We start from the raw sequence: 21,860 nt of genomic DNA on the forward strand, positions 1-21,860 counted from the left end.
GTGAGTGTGATATGACTTCATGATATCTCATAGTAAACAGGAAATACATTTGACATGTAACAACTAACTTTTTTACTATTCTGGGAAAAAATCTACATGCTTTTTTTATATGTGTTAGTGCTTATTTTTGTTTCCCCTGATTGCCACGACTTGGTAAAATCAATTTTCAAAAGCCAAAAGTACTTTTTCTATTATTGTTCTCTGTGTGATTTCAATATGATGACTGTAACTTTATTGTGCATAACAGGGTAGAGGTTATACAAGCATTATTACAAAAGGAAACCAGGGGACCAGGGGAGAGCAATATATAATGAATAGGAACATTGTCCGGGTATATTTTTCAGCTAATTATTTAATCAGGAGATGATAATATGATGTCTTACAGCAAATAGACCATAAATGAATCATAAGGATACATTTAGATGTCATTTCTGTCAGATCATGTCTTGATATGATATATCATGCGCTACCTCATCATACTGTGACAGGGATTTTGTGTTTTTAGGTAATTAGTTTGGGCAGAAAACCAAGAAAAACAAAGATAAAAGTGTTTGGACTTATGTGCCTTGCTTAAGGGCACTTCAGTAGTGATGATGGACAATGTAGACGAAATATGCCTTAGCCACAGCTCAGCAGTACTCTGGGTACAATCAGCCATTTTGTGTGTGTGTCTGTGTGTGTGTGTGTTACCCTGAGGTGCTGTCTCTGTCCTGCTGGCTCACTTTCAGCCAGTCTTAAATGGCTCTCAGCGTCATTCAGCCACTTCTCCATCGCCTTCTGATCCGAAACAAACTTCTGCCACTTCGTATTGCAATCCTGCCAACGCCTTGAGACACACACACACACACACACACAACACACACACACACACACACACACACACACACACACACACACACACACACACACACACACACAGATTGTCATTCAAATATGTGCACAAAATGAGCCAAAATTCATGTAATCATGTACATCACTCCACCCGGTCTTACTTCAGTCTGTCCTGGTAGAGCTTATTCACTTTGTCCCAGTTAGTATTGAGGAGGGTGGTGGTCTCCTGGATCTTCTGACCCTCCAGAGGCCGAGCTCCAGACACCATCTCCTCTCTGCGGGCCACTGCTCCAGCCACAGGGGATCTCAACTCGTCGATGCTCCCTTTCACCTCCTATTTGGTAAGTGACATTGTTACCTTTGGACAGAGCCAGGCCAGCAGTTTCCCCCTGCTTCTATTCTTTATGGTAAGCAAAGCTAAGTGGCTGGAACTTCCTATTAAACAGATTGGTGTCAATGTTCTTATGTAATTCTCTGCCAGAAAGCAAATAAGCGTATTTTTCAAAATGTTGAACTATTCCTTTAAATGTACATTAAGTTCACAGCTTCTTTCTCATCAGCATCAAAGCCTTGTATTCCACCCTCTTTCTATCAGCAGTGAAATATATATACACTGTAAATGTAAATGAAAATGTAAATTCATTAAATTATTACCTACTGCTTGATCTTTAATAATATTATTTCCTAAGAATTATTGTCTGTGGCTCTCAGATAGAAACTAAAGCAGGGCTGACCTTCAGGCAGTGCTCTTGTTGAGGCAGGTTATAATAAGCTGCGGGCCAGTATTCAGGAGAATTCAGCTTGAAGTCCGTCTCTGACACTGAACGCAGCAATGCCTGCAGCTTTGTTAGGTACTCCTGGACCAACACATAGTTACAGACACACAAAGAAGAGAGAGAGAGATCACAAAACGGAAATCTTATAATGTAAAGCAAGAAAAACAGTTCTTTATGCCAGGTTTGTTAGTTTCTCTAAAGAGGTAACACGTCAAAGCTACCTTTAAGGTAAAAAATAAATCATATTTTTACCTGATTAAGTAATCAATCTGGGACTTAAATTATTAAATAAGTTCATTGGATGTCATGGAAATTCCATGTAATTAAAAAAAAGAATATAGGAAAATAGAAATCAGATCTATAGAAGACATACATTTTCTATGAACACATTGTTTTGTAGTGGTTGATATAAAAAAACTATTTACATTACTTACTGTATATACATTTTAGATGTTGAATTTTAAACTTTAACAAACAAAGAACCAGATTGTTTAAAGGTGGTGTGATACCTTGTGATCTCTCACAGAAAATTCCTCCTCAAGCACATTATTAATCCCAATTGTACATTCATCATGATCACATTCAAGCTTGTGTTAACTCACTTTGAATGTATTTGAGCCTTTGATTGTGAATCAATTCTTGAAACAGCTATTTTAATAACTAATATTTCCCGTGACCGTAATATACCATACTCTAACTCAACTCAATGACAAATGAAACTGCCTCTACCACTGGAGCTTCTGTCCATAGTGCAGAGATACTGGGGTACTCAAACTCAACGCTGATCATTTCACCTCATTGTTTTGCTTCTGTCAGCTGGGAAATCCCTACTCCTGTCAAATTCAATTTTTAAATAACCCAAAACAAAAACACACTCATAAGCATTATTAGGCAAGGCGAGGCAAGGCAGCTTTATTTGTATAGCACATTTCAGCAACAGGGCAATTCAAAGTGCTTTTTAGCATCCTTACAGATTGTTAATGATTGCTGCTGGCCTTACCGAGCCACTTCTGGGTTTGACTGGTGTGACTAGGGCTGCACGATTACGACCAAAATGATAATCACGATTATTTTGATCAATATTGAGATCGCGATTAATTATCACGATTATTTGTAGATTTTAACCAAAACATATTTTATATACGGTGCAATGGACGTATGTTACTCACAGAGAGACTGACTCATTATGAATGGGTCTAGTACGGGTTGATTGGCGGGTCAGCGGAGTTACACACGTGGTGTGTATGAAATGTCTGTATCGTCACTGCACTGCATTTTTATGAACTATGATATTCTGGCCATGGGTCACATCTCTCGTCCACGTCCAGCAGGCTCCGTCTCACACGCTATTACTCAACAAACTGAAGTTAGTTGCATTCAATAACTTCTTCTGTGTTTTTAGCCGTGGCCGCTAGCAGAGTTACCAGCAAAAACACTGGTACAAATACAGGTTTGCCTGTCATGCTTAACAATATACTCTAACAATTAAAATTATGGACAAATGTCAGTGTGTGGATTGGCGTGTGTCTCTCCATGGTGCTGGGAGCCGTGTGTGAATGAATGGGGGCGAGGCTGCGCAGAGAGTAAGAGGAGAGATCCAAACACAGGCACGGCTTTACAGAAGAAATGGGTCATGAAACGCAAAATTAAACCATATCGATATAAACAACAATGCTTTGTTTGTGGAGAGGCAGCGGATGCGAGGACATTAGGTGCACATGTGCAACCTAGGAAAAATGTTAATCTCACCCTAGAGCCCTGTGAGGTAACAAACACTAACTAGCACCCTAGGGCCCTGTGAGCTAACAGACACAAACTAGCACCCTAGAGTCCTGTGAGCTAACTAGCACCCTAGGGCCCTCTGAGCTAACAGACACAAACTAGCACCCTAGAGTCCTGTGAGCTAACAGACACTAACTAGCACCCTAGGGCCCTATGAGCTAACAGACACTAACTAGCACGCTAGAGCCCCGTGAGCTAACAGACACAAACTAGCACCCTAGAACCCTGTGAGCTAACAGACACAAACTAGCACCCTAGAGCCCTGTGAGCCCACAGACACTAACTAGCACTGGTCACTGCTGTTGTCTGAAAAACAACACAGACGGGACAAAATGTTGTGTTTACTGGTAAACTGGTAAACCTTGAGACCGACATATAACCGACTGCTATCTGTTGAATTTTCCTCCCGTTACTCTGTCCTCTGTGACTGTCTACATCTAGAAACTAAGCTGTGCGGTGGAGGGAACAATTCTGACTGCCACATGATCAGACAGTGGTTTACGGAGCGATTAACTTTAGCGTTCTATGAACGGAATGACGCATTTAAAATATCACATTATCACGCATATTTGATCGTGGGAAGCCAAAATCGTGATCGTGAGTACAATTTGATTAATTGTGTAGCCATAGGTGTGACAGCAATAACGTCTGTACAGGTGTGGTGGAGGACACAAGCTGAGTCACTCTCTAGCTAATGAACTGAATATTTTTTGCAGATACAGCTGAATTTGGTGGCTCCCTACTTTTTTGTAAGGAAAAATATATACATTTGCTACTTCTGAATCATTCCAAGCATACTAAATACTGCAATTTAATATTGCACTTCCATAAAGTTTTGGGACTTACAAAGAAAAGGTAAATTGGCTAAGATATCCTGACTTTTATTTCTATGGTTCAGACACCAAAAAACTACATTTCCCATAACGCCATGATCCCAAACTTGATTGCATCTTTTATTAAATCCTCCGTGTCTGGTTCATGACCACTTTGAAACTCCATACCAGTTTGTAACGCATGCTGTAGTCTATAGGCCAAAGCCAAGATGACCCCGATGACATCCCTATGACATCATCCCGGTTATTTCCCCAGACTTGACAAAGCTCCTTCAGAGCCACAGGAGACTGTTTTCACAGACTCGTTGGTAGGCTACTCATCATGGTGAGAAATTGACGTGTAAAATTGTCACCCCCTGCCTTTGCACAGCAGTATAGTCATTAAAGAAAGTTTATTCCAACATCTGACACATGCACAGTACTGTATACTGTGATGAGGTGAAATAGAAGGCCAGAGTTTTGAGTGACTGCTGACTATTATTATTGTGCCTGCTGCAGACAAAGAGCTCTGTCATACTGGATTTCAGTAAAGTATGTACTGTAATGGTGCAGAGATGAAAGTAATAGCAAAACTGTATCGTACCAAATGCTTGCTCTTGGGGGAAACTGTTGGTTTTCTGTAAATTATAGAGTGTGGTCTAGACTTCCTTAATCTGTAAAGTGTCATGAGATAACCTCTGTTATTTGACACAATAAGTAAAACAGAATTGAATTGAACGTTTTGCTGAGAGCCAGATGAGAAGATCAATATCACTAATGTCTTTGTGTTAAATATGAAATATGAAGAGCAGTCGATTAACTTAGCTTACCAAAACTTATCCACAAATTGATATTTTGACTATGGCCCTGTCTTTTTGCAGTGCACAGTTGTACATTTCTGTGGGTTGTTTTCTTTCATTTAGTTGAACTTGTATGGGTTTAAAAGAGAGATATGATACGGTTTGCAGCCACAGAATGGATTTTGTTTAACAGAATGGTTTAGGAATCATTCAATAGTTTACTTTAGCACATTTCATTAGTTTGTATAATGGAGTTCTGTAAAATATTGGTTTCATACGGGTAGCCTAGATTTTCAGACGACAATCCACCTTGCATTTCATAATCAGTTCTGCAGCAGATGTCACGGACGCAGCTCACCTGATCACGCAGCATTGATCATTGCAAACTGTGTTGACGATGGATGTACACTGTGTTCTTTGTATTGTCCCATATAATAATACAAATAATAAAAAAAGTTGGGATTTGGGAATGCATATTTGAATGATATCAATATTTTACTTGGGCTAAAAAAATAAATAAATAAAAACAGCTATTTCCCAGGATTCCCGGGAAAGGGGTCGCCTTTTCCCGGGATCTAATTCATTTAATTTTCAGGAAAAATAGTATATAAACCCTAATTGCTACAATATCTGTGCATTGAAGGATAGGTTCACAATTTTTTCAAGCCTGTCTGTAAACAACACTCACATGCATATGTGCAGTGAAAGTTATTGGTTGCTGTATATTTAGTACTCTACTTAAAGCCAGGTTTTTCAAATGCCCACTTAAAATAATTAATTATTAATTACATTTATATAATGCTTTATCATAGCCACTCAAAGCGCTTTGGGGGGGGGACTACTCTTTAACATCACCAGTGTGTAGCACCCACCTGGGTGATGCACGACAGCCTTACACATCAGCTATAGTTGTTAATTTTCCCCAGCAAAAAGCAGCCTCGTGGGTTACCATAGTAAGCTAATCAATAAGGTTATGAATAATATGAACTCTAGTTATTTTGTGTAATTGTGTGACTTTCGGATCCAACCTAACGTGCCGTCCACAGCAGGACATTGCTTAGCTTCCTGTCTGCTTCTCCTAACCGCTATCCAACTTCCTGTGCTACACTGTACCATTGACTGTGTACAGAGTACTGTACTGAAGCTACGTCATCATACAGAAACCTATGGCAGGCTCGAGTAGACAGCATTATGATGCTAAAACACCTTACTTCAACTAAAATGTGATTGTTTGAATTTGAGTACATAAGGAATACTATTGGGAAGCTCAGAATGAATTAAAACCCTCAAAATAATAATAATAATAATAATAATAATAATAATAATAATAATAATAATAAAATTAGAATCACCTGTTTAGTTTATTTTGAGGTCCTTTGAGTACATTCCTTTTCTGTTACTTTATACTTTTACTGCACTCCATACAAATTGTTATAAAAAATATTAATATAATAAAAAAATATTATTATGATGCATGGTTCCTACCCGAAATGACACAAAGTAATTTGGTTCAACTCAATGTACAATGGTAAAATGTTGTTCTCATGTTTACACATCAATAATAATGAACAATAACATAATAATAATATTAATAATTCTGACAGGGGTCATTCTGCTATATAATGAGTATATATTTACTGTTGATTTACCCTTCCTTACATTATCTAGCATTAGCCACCAGAAGCTGCTGTTTTAACCAGACCAAGTAAGGCTGTAGCAGCATAACCCTTCAGTGCACTGATAAGAGCATGTTTTATTGTTTGTGAGTTCAACTTTTGCAACTTTTGAAAAATTAGTCTTGCTTTAAGATAGGGATTTGAATATTCCTTCCTCCTTTTGTATCAAACAAAGCTACAGACGTTTTTGTATCAAATGCCATCTTTTTGTTACCATCCCCTCCACTTCAGCTTAGCAAAGAAGAAGCATCTGAGGAAACAAATGCTGTGTTTCCACTGTATGGTACGATTCTGCTTGACTCGAGGTAGGCACATTTTTATTTTTAAAAGGCCAGTTATTTTATGGACCTATGTCAAAGTGTCCTTGGGCAAGACACTGAACCCCGAGTTGCCCCCATGCTGTGCATCCGAGTGTGAATGTGTGTGAGTGTTTATCTGATGAGCAGGTGGCACCTTGTATGGCAGCCTCGGCCACAGTTGGTGAATGTGTGTGAATGGTGATAGTTTCCTATATGATATAAAAGTGCTTTGAGTAGTCGTTAAGACTAGAAAAGCGCTATATAAATACGGCACATTTACTTAATAGCTGGTTTGATTTGCATTGAGATGATCTCATGGAAAGTTCCCCATGCTAATCTCTATGTATGGTGAATGGCATGTGATGATGTGGGGGGGCTATTTTAATTCCAAAGGCCAAGGGAACTTTATCAGGATGCATAGTATCCTGATCCATGAAATAACTGGTCTTTAAAAATAAAAGTGTGCCTGCCTCTATGGGAATTTAACATAGGGGGGTGTATACTTATGCCTACTGTAGGAAGAACATTTATTTATGTACAATACATTATTCATTCACAAAGAAAATTGGTGTCCTTAAAAGGCTGGATTTTCCTAATTTTGTTTTTTAATCAAGGCAACAAGATCAATTTCCAAAAGATTTTTTTTTTAATTCTTCTTTTAAATCTACTTTAGCAGGGGTGTGTAAACTTATTCAAGCCACTGTTGCAGATACTCCGTATTCTCTGCACTGATTTGGGTCGGGTTTTTTCAAACGAAAGTACACGCATATTTACAGCGATCAGCGTAAAAATTGGCCGGAATTCTCCTTTAAGGTCTTAGGGAAGTATTGTGGTCATGATTGAATTATAAAAAAAAAGGTCTTATAGTTGCACAGTGATGCATGTTAGAACAAATCAATTTAACCCAGTATGACAGGCTCATATATTATCACTCATTTGATAAATCACATTCACAATGCACACACATAGTAATTAATCTTCCATATGGAGCCTTTTTGACATTGTGCGCGTGTGTTTGTGATTTCAATGCAATTTGCTGAAACATGAGAGCAGAGCAGCTCTAGAATAAAAGGAGAGGCTTTAAGTAACTGAAGGCTTAAATTTGTGTCTTCAGGGACTGCATAACAAACAGGTTTGAGTCAGAAAAGAATAGAATTATATAATATATAATAGAATAGAATTGCATCCCACTCTTGTGAATACACATACAATAATCCCTGTATTTGTCTTTGTATTTAAAACCATCATAATGGATCTGTTGCAACATTGCAGTGTCTAACTTTTTAGTATGCTGCATGTCTAGCATGCCACAATGATTCACTGCTGCTCAGGCACTGAAAAAAGATGAAAATGACTAAGGGCTCTATTTTGGTGCTGGTGGGCACTGTGTGGCGAGAAGTTCTGCAGAGTTGACTTTTACTGGCGTGGACTGAGGCCATTACTTCGTCTGAGTTGGTTTGGTACAAAGTGACTATTGGTGATTCAGAGCCGCAATGCAATCTTGGTATCAACAATGAATGTGCACTCTTTGCTGCTCCAGGTCAACACAATAGAGCCCAAAATGTCCCAAATCATCTTTTTAATATAAAAAGATAAAGTTTTTTCCCCTTTTGTACAATCCATATGAAATGATTGATTTATGATTTATCATGAGTCAGTTTCTCTTTATTTTTCTCATAGATTTACTACTAAATCTACAAATGGATTCCCCTTCACAATTTCTCTTAAGATTGGATGCTTATCTGATATGATGGCTGCAATCAGTTACAATACAGCAATATCAAAGTTTGTACACATTGGCCACTTTGTGGTCACTAATAATACAAACTGTAAAACCTCATCAGTAAATATTTTCAGAATACACAAGATAACTGAAGTGCATGTATTTTGCTGCTGTCTATGATTACATAGTACAACTTGGAGAGTAGTAAGTGCACCAATTACTGCTTAAGAGTCCTTAGGTAATGCGCCAAAGGGCCTAAACAGCTCGAGGGAAGCAGCTCAGAAGCCTCACTGTACAACACAGAAGCACAACCTCACTAAGAAAGAGTAAGTGTGTTTAGTGTGTGTGTCTTGGTACACAAAGATAACACTAAATGTGCTTGTGATTCCTTTCAGTGCGCCTGAAGAAATGCATTACTGTAAGTCGTAAATCTGACAGCTTAGATTGTATATTTGTCCAAGTTGACCGTGTTGTGTCCAGTAAGTGTATGTGGTCGATTCATGTGATTGGTTGACACATACATACTACATCTTCAGAGACTGGCAGTTCAGGGAACTGCGAGGGTATAATGTGATTGGTTGGCAGGGGCATGCAGTGACACAGAGCCAGACAGAGCAACCAATGAGATTCAGACATGTGAGCATGCTTCACATGTACACATAGGACATGTAAATGAGGATGCAGCAAAGGAAAACAAAAAAAGCAACTCACATTTTTATTTTTGAGGGAATTGTTTTGTTTTTTTTCCTCAGATGAGGGCTCATGGTTATAGCTTCAAACTATCTTAAACCATAAGTCTGGTGATATTGGAGATTTTCTCTTGCTGTCAACAAATGTTATAAAAAGACCAAAACCAAGAATGAGTGTATCTACGTGTGTATCTAACAAGTATTATGTGCATATTAAAGCAGGATATATCTTACAGTATTTCTCTGTGCCACTGAATTCCATTGTTGTTCAAAAACTATAAAAAACACATCAGTGAACCGCACTGCTGCACTGGGTGACATGTTCCTTCATTACCGTGAACACACAAACTGTCCTTTACTTTGACTCCCACTTACACTGTCCTGCTGCCCCAAATATTCACTAGAGCAGAAAATGTTGATTAATCAAACAAACACTTTCCTTCTGTTTGAGTAATATTTGCTGTAACTAGTGTCCAGCTGCCTTAGGAACTAACTATTTATTTGTGGGATTTATGTCGTCAGTAGGAACGGGCTTAGGCCTGAGACATCCAGTACAGAGAATGGAACTAAGAAAGTATTGAGAGACATATTGTTGGTTTTGGTCATTTTATTGGATTAGTTGGCAATAAGAAAATTTCTTGCTTTCTTGTCAGTAGTTAAATGAGAAGATGTATAGCACTCTTATGTAAGAGTAGTATCAATCCTTTCATCTGATTGACTGAAAGCCGCACCTCTCCTGAAACGGGTTGACAGGTATTGATAGGGTATCATTATTAGCCTGTGGTCAGCTCAGAAACACAAATTGTATAGTGAATTAGATTACACCTTGATGGCTGATAAAATATTTGTTTTTTGTTAAAATGTGAGGCATAACATGATTTAAGATTCTATAACTAGTTGTAAACAGGAATGTTAAGCCGATTGCAGCTTCTATACCACATTTTGTAGTTAATTTCAGGTATTTTTCAACTTCATGCCTGTTATAACTATAACTTAGAGAGACTTACTGTTGCTCAATGTTTAGATAGTATCTTTTATAGTAGTATTAGTATTATGAACTGGTTTGATTAGTATAGTATTTTATATTAGTACTGTATATATAGAAGTCGTGCTTACTGAAACTCACACATAGTCTTTTGAAGGGTATGAACTTGCCCTCCACCTCAACCCAGCGCGTGTTGAGCTGGAGTTGGCGGGGCTCCACTAGATTGGCGGCTCCAGCTTCTGAGAGCTGATTGGCTAAGCCCTGCACCTCGTTAATCTCCTCCTTCTTCTTGTCGAACTCTGAGCCAATTTCCTATTGGACAAAATCAACCAGGAAGTCACTTGCTATTGGCTGAGCCCGGGGGTTAAGCACAGAGAGGCATGTGGATGTTGAAAAACGCGTATACACACACACACACACACACACACACACACACACACACACACACACACACACACACACACACACACACACACACACAGTGACAATTAATACATAATACAAATAATAAAACATTCATTTACTCACTAGCACATACTCCAACAAAAACACATTAATTAAAGGGGACAAATATCATGTTTGTAAGTGTCAAACATGCACAAAGATTTCATACTGTATGTTTATATAATAGCGTATGTATCTCTATTTCAACATGTGTCTCCGTTTTAACAATCCATAAAAAAAGTAATAAAGTAGTGCTAAAATTAGGAGGAACACATTCCCTTAAGACTTTATTAAGAAGGAGTACAATCACTGGCCTTTTATGTCTAAGTACAGAGGAGTAAGTGCAGTGTGGGAACTGGGTGAGGGTGAGAATAAGCATGGAGAGACAGAAAGACAGATAGATGAGTAGACAGACAGACAGACAGACAGACAGACAGACGGACAGTGAGGAATCTCAGCTGCGGCAATAACAGGTGAGTCTGAGAAGAGCAAGTCAGACGTCCGCTTAGCGAAATGTCATAGTGATCATCTGAAAGTGAAAGACACACACAGAGTCAGGGTTGGGGAAGAAAAACAGGTGAATCCTATGAAGGTCAATATGGGGCAAAATGTGAGAATGCGTAGATGCGATGTGAGCACTTGTAGAAAAAAATCTGTACTATTATTTTTATTTTTTTTCACTTCAGTCACTTTTCCAGTACAACCACAACTCAGTGATTACAACCTCTGGAATCTGTCGCTGCAATGTGCTCTCTTGCATCACACAGCGGCGAGTCTGCGCCCTCGACTTTTGCAACACTTCTTGCAATACATTTGGTGCAAAACTAATTTGTACCTGTGGACTTAGTCTGTGGAGCTCTGAGCCAACATGACGGGGGGGGGGGACAGCAAGGTTTCTGTCACCCGATGAGGGACAACTCGGTCCGGCTTATTTATGTAGCATGAAAGCTAGCGTTAGCTAACTAGCAGCAAGCCTGCTTCTAAATACTGTGAATACCTTTTAATTATCTCAACACTTTTAACAGTCCAACTGAAACACTGGCGGTGAGCTCCAGGTCCTGCAGCCGCAGACGGACCGCCGTCAGTGGGGCTCGGCCAGCATGGAAACACCGCTAGAATGCCCCTCTAACGACCTCGACGTGATCTGATCGGAGCTCCAGCGGGACACGGAGAGCTCCAGGCCCGGTAGCAGCGGCACAACCCCCCTGGAGCTCACCGCCAGTGTTGGTGGAATAGCAAGCTAGCGTTAGCAAACTAACCAACCAGCACACTTATAAATAAATACAAAACAGTACAGATTTTTGCTTACAGCGCATCTACCCGCTCTCACATTTTGCCCCATATTTACCTTCATAGAGTCCAGGGTATCAAAATGGACCTCAAACCTACTGTACTAGTATGTAGCATTACCATCAATAAGAAAAGTATAAGTAATGTGGATATCTTGATGAAACCACTGCACTGGCTGGTAGTGTCTCCCAAAACTGTTTATAATTTTATAACACACTTAGTAGTAGATACATTATATATACATAACAAGTGTCTGTAACTGGTGTGAATAGTTAGGCTTCAGCTATTTTAAGCTATAATAAATAATTATTATACTACTGTTTCACAAATAATTTATAATAACTTACAAATCCCAGATAGAAAGCTGCAGTCTGGGGACAATATTGATCTGCAATTATATTTTTGTTTAAATAGATAAGAGGAAGATGTTCTGAAACAATTATTCAAAGTTCTCTTCCCAAGAGAATAATTGCAAAAGTCGTGACACCAACACTTTGTCCAAAAGCAGGGGAAGAGGGGGATAAAAAACAAAGGGAAGAAAGAGGTTTCCCACTGTTGTTCCCAACATGGACCAGGAAAATGTGGAAAGAGAAAAGACTGAAGACAAAACAGTTGAGACAGACAGTGTGAGATGAAGAGCTGGATGGTGAGGAAGACAGATATAGTATGGAGAAAGGACTACATTTCACTGAAATGGTATTTTATTTGGTTTTATGTGACAAATAAATTGATTTATTGAATGAATTGATTGACTGATAAACAGTAGGTTGAACATCAAGCTGCTTGGTGATTTCTTACTATGGCAAAAAGACAAAGATATTATTATCAATGTGTACATGTATATACTGTATGCCTGAGTGTGTTTAGTTTTATGTGTGTGTGTACATGAGTTATTACCTTGACCCTCTCTCCTTCGGGGGGGTCAGGGAGTTGGTCCACGCTGCGTTGGATGTCGTCCAGCCAGGCTAGGAGGTCATGTGACTTCCTCCTGTACTGGTACCACTGGGGAGCAATGGCCAACGCCTTCCTGTTCCTTAGCACACGCAGGTCCTACACGCACACACACACACACACACACACACACACACACACACACACACACACACACACACACACACACACACACACACACACACACACACACACACAAGAGATACAAGTGATACAACAAAATTTTGCATTTTATATAGCATTTTACTATTTTGCAATAGTTGCATAGTCGACAAGGAAGACAACACAAGGGTTAACCATGTAGGCCTATGGCTGAATTTCTCCAGTCACTCTGATGCGGGGGTGCTCTATTACCGGTTAACCCAAAGTAGATGCCAGACTGTAGGCACCAAACAGGTCTCACTCTATTGTAAGCAGCAGTGGGGAGGGGAGGCCAGATCAAGAATTTCTCAATGAGGGAGATACTACATTTTCTTCCAATCACTTTTCAAAGTAAAAAAAAAAACTTATTTATCTTTCTTGCTTAACTTGTGTGTTTCATTCTGATAATCTGTGTGTTTGTGTGTGTGTGTGTGTGTGTGTGTGTGTTACCTTGACAGTGTTGTACTTGCTGTTGAGCTGGTTGTGCTTCAGTCTGAGTTGCTCTCTCTTGTCCTGATCCGGGACTCTCTTCTGTAGATTCTCGCCTTTCAACAGTAACTCCTTCACTGCACTTTCCTCACAGTCCTACACAACACACAACACATTCTTGAGAGGTGTACACATAATATGTGTGTGTGTGTGTGTGTGTGTGTGAGAGAGAGACCTTGTCCTCCTGGAAGTCCTCCTCCTTGAGGTTTTCCCCCTGTTTGACTTCCTCCTCCAGGAGATCCAGCCAGATCTGTGCTTCACTGTGGTACTGCTCCAGCTCTTTGGCTGACGCTGCGTTCTGTTCCACACACACCCACACACACACACACACACACACACACACACACACACACACACACACACACACACACACACACACACACACACACACACACACACACACACACCACACACACACACAGAAGAAGAAGAAGAAGAAAAGGAGATCATTAGTGGCCAAGAGAAAGTACAGAGGTTGGAGCAGATTGAGTCTATTAAGTGAGACTTTGAAGTCAATTTAGGGAGAGTATAAAGTAAAGTTGGATCATAGTATTTAGTAAGAAAAAGTGACTTTATGTGTGTACAAAGTACAAATGACAAACAACTGACATATGAATAACATGTCATTAGACTGGGTGTTATTGCTGTTAGAATATTAAAATAACACAATTCAGAGGGTAGAATTCGTTTGTACCTGGAAGGAGACAACGCGTTCGGCGATGGTGTCAAATCTCTGGTTGAGCTGCTCCACTTTGGGTCCCACCTGGGCCTGGCAGTTCTCCCCCCTGGTGCACATGAGCTCCTGGGCCAGAGCTCTCACCTCCTCCATCTTACCCCTCGTCAGCTCCAGCTCTGCACGCAACACCTGCAAGACATGAAGTGAAACAAAATGCACAATGGCACAGAATTAGAGATGCATTAATAAAAGTTCAACAGATGTCTTCTTTCACTCCTTTTTGGGGATAACAGGAATGTCTTCCTTGGTGCAGTGATTAAATTCTGGGCAGACCAAGGCTTTAGAAAAATCTATATATTTTGTAACAATAAAGCAAATTAGTGTACACATTTAAAGATCAACAGAGAAAATATAATGTTCCAAAGAAAGAGTTTTTCAAATAGCTACACATCACACACCAAATTGTAAAATGTAACTGTTATTGAATACTAAATTCTAAATATCACTAAAATATTTTACTTTAAAAACCTCTTCCTCAATTTATGATCTTTTTTGGGCAATTTTAAAGTATTGGTTTAGATTGTTCCACTGAATTCAAATGGTATCAATCCAGTATTTAACAATACATTGGAGTGAACGCTTGCTGCCTCTCATAGGGCAATAACAAAAGATGAGTGTGAGTTAATGGTTTATGACTCTCTCACACAGCTAATGATAACAGGACAATTATCTGTATTATCAAGTAAAACTGCAGTTCTTCTCAAAATCCTTCAGATTTTATCTACAGACTGACTCAGAGAATTAGTGGAAAAAACATTACATAACATAAAAGATATGGACTAGATAAAACACAACACATACAAAGATAGAAATTACAACCTTCAGCACAGCGTCGTTGGGCCCCTGGCTGTCCATCTCGTCCATCTTTTTCTCTGCTCCATCAATCCATTCGTTCACTTCCTTTATCTCTCCATCCAACTTCTGCATCTGTCGTTGGTAGTCCTATGAGAAAGACAGAGAGAGACAGAGAGACAAAGAGAGAGAGAGATGGTATTCATGGTTCGAGGCTGCAAACAGTGACACTTGTAGTTATTTTTGGAGAGTTTAAAATAATTATAGCACTGATAAGACAGAGAAAAGAGCATGATAAGGTTTTTTAATGCTTTTTTTTTCTGACCAGCAGCAGGTTAAGCCATTCTTCTGCTCTGGATGTGACTGCGATCCAGTTGCAGCGCAGCAGGCTGACTTTGTCGTCCACCAGGCCCCCGTGACCCCGGAGCACCGCCTTGAGGGCCTCTGCAAGGTCCACCACGGCCTGTAGCTGTGGCTGACGCCTCTCTGTCTCCCCGTGGGTGGACTAATGAAGAAAAGGAGGGGAGTTGAGGGACAAAACGTGACAGCGGACTGAACCTTAAACAGTTAAAGGTCAATTATGTCTATTTTTAGCATAGACTATGTTTTTATACGACCTGGTGGGTCAGTTTTTGGGTTCTCATACTACATATGTGAGTACAATGGGGCGGACAAAGTCCATGTTGAGTTCTTTCTCTTTTTGTTGAGAATGTATCAGTTGAATCATACCTTTCTTGTCTTTCTTTACCACATTATTTTTGGTTATTACGAATAAATGGTTACCTGTTTTTCTCAAGACTTGATGCCAGTGTTGTGTTTTGTTCTATTTACCCTTCTCCATGTTACAACCTTTCATCTCAACATAACAATATGCAACAAGGTCTCACACCCCTGACTTTATGTTTTGTGTCTATTTTACTGTATTTATGTATGTGCGTCTCATACCTGGGCCCATGCCACCTCGGCCTCCAGGTCACTGGGCATACCGTCCACGGCAGAGCGCCTGGTCAGTTCAGCGTCAGTTGCGGCGAGCCACTCAGTCAGCCCGTTCAGCTCCTTACGCAGCTTCCTAGACAACTTCAGACTTTTCTCCAGCTCCAGTTTGCTCTCAGTTACCTACACACACATCCAAAAGGATAAATCAATGTCTAAATCTGACTTGTGGGATCATGTGTGTCTAACTATGTGTGTGTGTTCTAACCTGTGAGCCCAGCTGGTTGTAGAGCAGTTTGAGGGCGGTCACCCTGTCGTCCAGCTCTTTGGGCTGCTCTGTCTGCTGCCTCTGGACGATCTGTCTGCCTGTTTTTATCACTGTTTCCACCTCCCCTTTCACTTCACTCAGCACCTTGTACAACTTCTGTTAGACACAAACAGACAGCAGAGGCTTCACATAATATAATAATAATGTATCCTTAGCAAAGGATCAAACCATACATGTATCCATCTATTTGCCACAGTGACCCACCATGCACTGATCCAGCTGTGACTGCACCACGTCCTGCTCCACACTGCGGATGTCCAGCACCCCCACCTGACTTTTGACCCCAGCCAGCAAGCGCTCACACTCGGCCAGTCGGCTGTCGAAGTTTGCCGGTTTCTGAAAGAGACGGAACTTCGTCCACACGTCTGTCAGCATTTTCTGTGAAAAGGAAAGAGAGACACATACTGACCTGCAATCAAATACAGGCTCAGTGCTGCTGCTGGGCACTAGCTATAGGCTTGGGCACAACAGCTGGGACATTAGGTGTTGTATTTGACGACTTATAGATTTGAATCAGGTTTTGCACAGTCATCTTTGTTGATTTACCAATGCAGATTGTTATTGATGACATCTTAATCTTTTTAAAGGGATGTTCTATGTGGAAAGCGATTAGTTGGAGACTTTAGACTCTGACCTTTACTTTGCCACATAACAAATCTATATGTTACCTAAACATATCCTATATAAGCACCATTTGATGAAATGAGAGGTCATCGGGTGAAGTCACTCTCCAAGCTTCTGCGGAGATTGTAAATTGACGCTGAAATCTTTGATATAATAAACTTTATAATCAAGATCAGTGTCAAGCGGCTTTCTTATCAACACATCAGCCAGCATTGTTGTTCGGACACCACATAAATTACAGAAAGAAATAAGACAAATTGCAGAGGCAGAAGCATCCATGTATTCAATGGATTCTGTGTCTCCAGCTGTACCTCCTCCTTACAATATGCACAGCTGGCACAACTCCCTTCATTAATCATTTAAATCTCCTGACAAGACACCAGGATTTGTTGTTAGTGGGTCACCTGATTGTGTGCCCTTTTCTACATGCTGACAAAAATCAATGAAGCAGAACCAAAGATATCGCCTTTTTTATTCCCCACATTCTACTTCCTTGTTGAAAAGGCACGAGCATTACCCCCAATGCAACTCAACTTCAGGGCTGGTTCTAACCTGCTATATTAGGATGGGCTGTTAGAAAGAATAGGTGGGCCATTTGGGCGGTTGGTAGCACCGAGGTTAAAGTATTGGTGGCCCAACGGGTGCCAGCTTCCAGGCCCTGGTGACAGGGCACACTCATCTGACCTAATACCAGTTGGCCTGGCAACACAAAAGCATAGAATGTAAATTAATATATTTGGGGAGACATATAATTTAGGGATTGTGGGGGTCCTCTCTTTGTTAAATTTGAGTACTAAACACTTCATTTCCTGCATTCTGGTGAATTTTCATGCATCTATTTGTAACTTTTTCTGCATTAATTTATGCTGGAAATTTCTTGATTCATGTAAATGAAACAAATTGAAAATATAAAACATGATATAATATAATGAAGTAAGGCTCTCAGGCATTCTGTATTTTTCAACTATTTATTCTCCTGTAGATCAACTTTTCTCATTTAATGCTATTTCTGCTGAGTCAACACACATGTAGGCCTAGGCATGATTTACTACTCCATCCTCTTTTGTGTCTTTTGTTTGGGGAACTAACCTCTTTAAATGCTCATGTGGCACTTCTTCATGTAAACAATAGGCTTCACGAATTCATTTTAGTTAATAAACCCCTAGACTGTAGTCGCTCAGATGTGTTTTAGCAAGATTTCTGATCGTGTTCAAAACTTGAGTGCACATTCAAAATGTAACTCATCGATCTTAGTTTGAGTCAAAAGTCATAATATTACGAGAATAAAGTCAAAATATTTCCAGAAAAACACCTGTCCTATAGTCTACAGTGCATTACGTTATTGCTCTGCTGATATGGCATCAAATTTACCCCGTTTACAAAAACTTTCTATATTAGAACTATGACACAAGATTGTTAAAAAAAGTGACAAATGTTTAAGAAAACTACAAAAAATTAACCAAAAAAATTGACTAAAATTGACTAAAATATAATTACAAAAACGTCTAAAAAGTGAAAACTTTTGAAAAAAAACCTACAAAAACGCAGGAAAAAATTCAACAAAAAACATTCTTTTTCAAACACCTAAAAAATGACAAAAAAACGGAAAATTGTTAAAAAATTGTTAAAAAAATAATTTCACTGTTATAATTGTTAAAAAAATGTCTAAAACATAATTAAAAAAACGTCAAAAAAGTGACAAAAAGAAATTGAATAAAATTGACAAAAATGTTGAGAAAAGTGTAGAAAAAGAACAACAAAATGTTGAAATTTCAACCCAGAAAAACACAAAGTTGCAGGTCGACGGGAAGACAAAACAAAGGGGATTTATAACACAGCTCCCTCTCTGGAGACACAAAGGGATTTATATAACTTTTCACAAATGCAGTGATACTCATCATTTCCCTTTAACTTTTGAGACACCCCCAAAAATGTGATTTTAGGTTTTTAGTCAAAGGTAGGTGTTTGTACAGTACATGTGCAGGTGAGTGTTTACCTGGGTAAGGTCTATCTGTCCCATAATCCTCTGGGACGACTCTTTGTCCTGATTCTTCTTCCTCATGTCCTCCAGGGTTGCATCATGGCCACTCAGCTCCGATTGGATTTTCTATTGAACCAACACACACAAACACACATCTTTTAATGTCAAATTAAAAGTAAAAAGGGTTCCACAAATTATCTTAATTACTGACAGACCAGCCAAAATTTTTTTTAAACTAACAGGTTAACTTTTTGATATTATATTTTAAAAAGTAATAAATTTGGAAAATTTAAATAGAACCGTCAAAAAGGAAAAAAAGCAAAAACTTTTAAGGGATGACCTCCCTCGCTGATCACGGGGGGGGCAGGAGGAACAGGTGAAGGAGAAAACCTTCACCTCTCTCCTAACGCCCAAGCACAACGCCAAAACGCACCGCACACCAAAACACCCCCGGGTTTTCATTACCCTCTTTCTTTTTAAATAAAAGGGGCCTTTAAAACCTACCCCACTACAAACCCAAATCCGGGGCTTCTTCATCTTCCCAGTATTTTGTGGGGTTTTTTCCACTGTTGTGTGGTGTGTGTGGGGGTTGTGTTTTTTTGTGTGTTTTGTGTGTGTGTGTGGTGTGTGTTAGGGAAACCCAGATGCCCACAAATAACCTGCATGCCCAGATGGGGCCCCAATAATAAAAATAAACACAAAATACCACTGATGATTTTACCCAAAACCCCTACCCCCAAAATACTTTTCAATCAAGCGTTTAAAGAATAGACCACGCCCCCCGTTGATCTGAAAAACCATAAAGGAAAATAGAAGCCTTTCCGGGATGGCTAGGGGGGTACGCACAGCCTAACGGCTTTGACATTTTGGTGACGGGGGAACGTGTCAAAAGTCTTCTGGTAGCTTCCAAAAAATCCATCTTTTCCAAACACAAGACGGAGAGAAAGGTTATGTTTGGAGTAACAAGGACGGCAATACGGCTAACTAACAGCTAGTTAACTTAGAAATTTTAAACCTCAACAGCTGAGTGGCGAAACTTCAGGTGCTTCTCCGGGCAATACGGTGATTTGTTACTAGAACCCGAAGTCCGTGCATACCAATCGTTTTCCCCTTTTTTTAAACAAAAACACTCAAAGACCATAACGTGAGGTACAAGGAAAGGGGATTTTTTATACTTGTTAGTTTTTTAGAAGAAAACAAACCAAATAAGTCTTGAAACGCTTCGGAAAATTTATTTACTTCAAAGGACCCCAGAAAAATGGCTCAATGGGATGCTAAATGAGGGAGGGTACCTGGGAGAGGTCAGGGGGGGGAGGGTTAAAAAAGGGTTTTTTGGCTGGGAAAAAAAAAGGCAACTTTAAATTTTTTTTGTAACGTACAGAAATTTAACTTATGAAACTTTAAAAAAGCACAATGTAAGTCTAACCAAGTAGTTTACCACTGCCACTGTTTGAAAACATGCGGCTGTTGCGTCATGCATTTAGTTCGGGACCCCTTGGCAGGTTTAGTTGAGACGTGTTGGCTCCTGGCCCCCTGGGGTTCTGAGTGCGTCTAAAAGGTCACCGGGTACGCCGTGAGGTGGGGTCGTGTTGGCCACGAACCGATCTGTCTCACGTTTTGTCTTTTCTCCGGGCCCCCTTGACCTTTTCTCTAGTTCCTTCTGCCTGAGTGCTGCCTGGGGAAAAAAAAAAACAAAAAAATAGGTTTTTTTACAATCAATAATTTTAGAAAATCATTGGGGGGAGCATATCCCTTCACTTAAAACCCTGTTGTTTTGATCATGGATTTTTTTGCGTTGGTATAATTAAGAATTTATTCAAAAATCTCAAAACCTTACATTGTATGCAAACAAAGAAAGATGTTTGATCTAACCAATAAAGGTTTATTGTGGAATTTTAATCTAAGCTTTTGAAAAAAATAAACTTTTTTTTTTTTGGATTTTGGCCCTTTTTATGATTAGAAATAAGTCTTGAAAGGCGAGAGAGAGGGGGAAGGACATTTCCTTTTAGTGACTCTCTGGCCTTCCCAGCTCTGTCAAGCCTTTCTACTTGTAAAGGTGCCAATTTGAGGGTTTTATTTTTTCCCCAAAAGGGGAAATTTCAAAGATGTCTTTTGCCCTCAAATGATCCACTATTGGGGGGATTCCCTTTAAATCAACCACACGTTAATTGTTTACCAGGGGGTTTTAAAATTTTGTTTTTTGCTGAATTTCGCTGATTGATTTGTCTCAAGGGCCCTCAAAAACGCCCTTCTGGGCTGCCGCTTCAAAAACCCATACAAACAAAAATCATTTACGGTAAATATACTTTCAAAAAAAACAAATTTTCTTTACATAATAAAATTTTGTACGGGGAAGTCAAACCTTAATTGTTTTCATTTAAATTTAAATTTCTTAAAAATATGAATTTAAAAAACTTTTTTTTTTAAATATTTTTCCTTTTGCTTACTTTTTTTGGGATTTTTTTTGCTGAACCCCCAAAAAAAGCAAAAAAAAGGTCTTTTTTTTATGAGTCTTAAGATAAACGGGTCAGATGTCCTCCCAAGATTCATTCATTTTATTTTATAGCGCAAAACACAAAAACATTATCCACACGCTTTCCCTAAAGACAGGTCAGACCTACTCTTGATGTTATTTAAGAAACCCAATAAAACGCACGGCATGCCATCTCAAAAGCCAATGGGGTTTTCTAGGGGTTTTTATCTATGTTCTACATGGCACAATAAATTTAAATGCACAAAAATCACACACCCCCATAACTACATCACCTACTGTCAAAC

At 39.4% G+C, this 21,860-nt stretch overlaps 1 protein-coding gene across 1 annotated transcript in view; it reads right to left on the minus strand.

Annotated features, from left to right (window-relative positions):
* The window catches only part of dmd (dystrophin), a 401,891-nt gene that overhangs the window by 124,805 nt on the left and 255,226 nt on the right, over window positions 1-21,860 (minus strand). Inside the window, exons 34-49 of the mRNA XM_032505885.1 lie at window positions 20,598-20,757; window positions 19,937-20,001; window positions 19,098-19,208; window positions 16,682-16,855; window positions 16,418-16,573; window positions 16,162-16,332; window positions 15,542-15,721; window positions 15,244-15,366; window positions 14,383-14,553; window positions 13,864-13,986; window positions 13,650-13,784; window positions 13,005-13,157; window positions 10,515-10,685; window positions 1,566-1,688; window positions 993-1,165; window positions 691-826 (exon numbers count right to left, since the gene is read on the minus strand). Coding sequence (XP_032361776.1) covers window positions 691-826; window positions 993-1,165; window positions 1,566-1,688; window positions 10,515-10,685; window positions 13,005-13,157; window positions 13,650-13,784; window positions 13,864-13,986; window positions 14,383-14,553; window positions 15,244-15,366; window positions 15,542-15,721; window positions 16,162-16,332; window positions 16,418-16,573; window positions 16,682-16,855; window positions 19,098-19,208; window positions 19,937-20,001; window positions 20,598-20,757 — 2,325 coding nt within the window. The remainder of the gene's footprint in view (window positions 1-690; window positions 827-992; window positions 1,166-1,565; window positions 1,689-10,514; window positions 10,686-13,004; window positions 13,158-13,649; window positions 13,785-13,863; window positions 13,987-14,382; window positions 14,554-15,243; window positions 15,367-15,541; window positions 15,722-16,161; window positions 16,333-16,417; window positions 16,574-16,681; window positions 16,856-19,097; window positions 19,209-19,936; window positions 20,002-20,597; window positions 20,758-21,860) is intronic.

The sequence above is a fragment of the Etheostoma spectabile genome, chromosome 24 (genome assembly GCF_008692095.1).
Source record: "Etheostoma spectabile isolate EspeVRDwgs_2016 chromosome 24, UIUC_Espe_1.0, whole genome shotgun sequence".
NCBI lineage: Eukaryota > Metazoa > Chordata > Actinopteri > Perciformes > Percidae > Etheostoma > Etheostoma spectabile.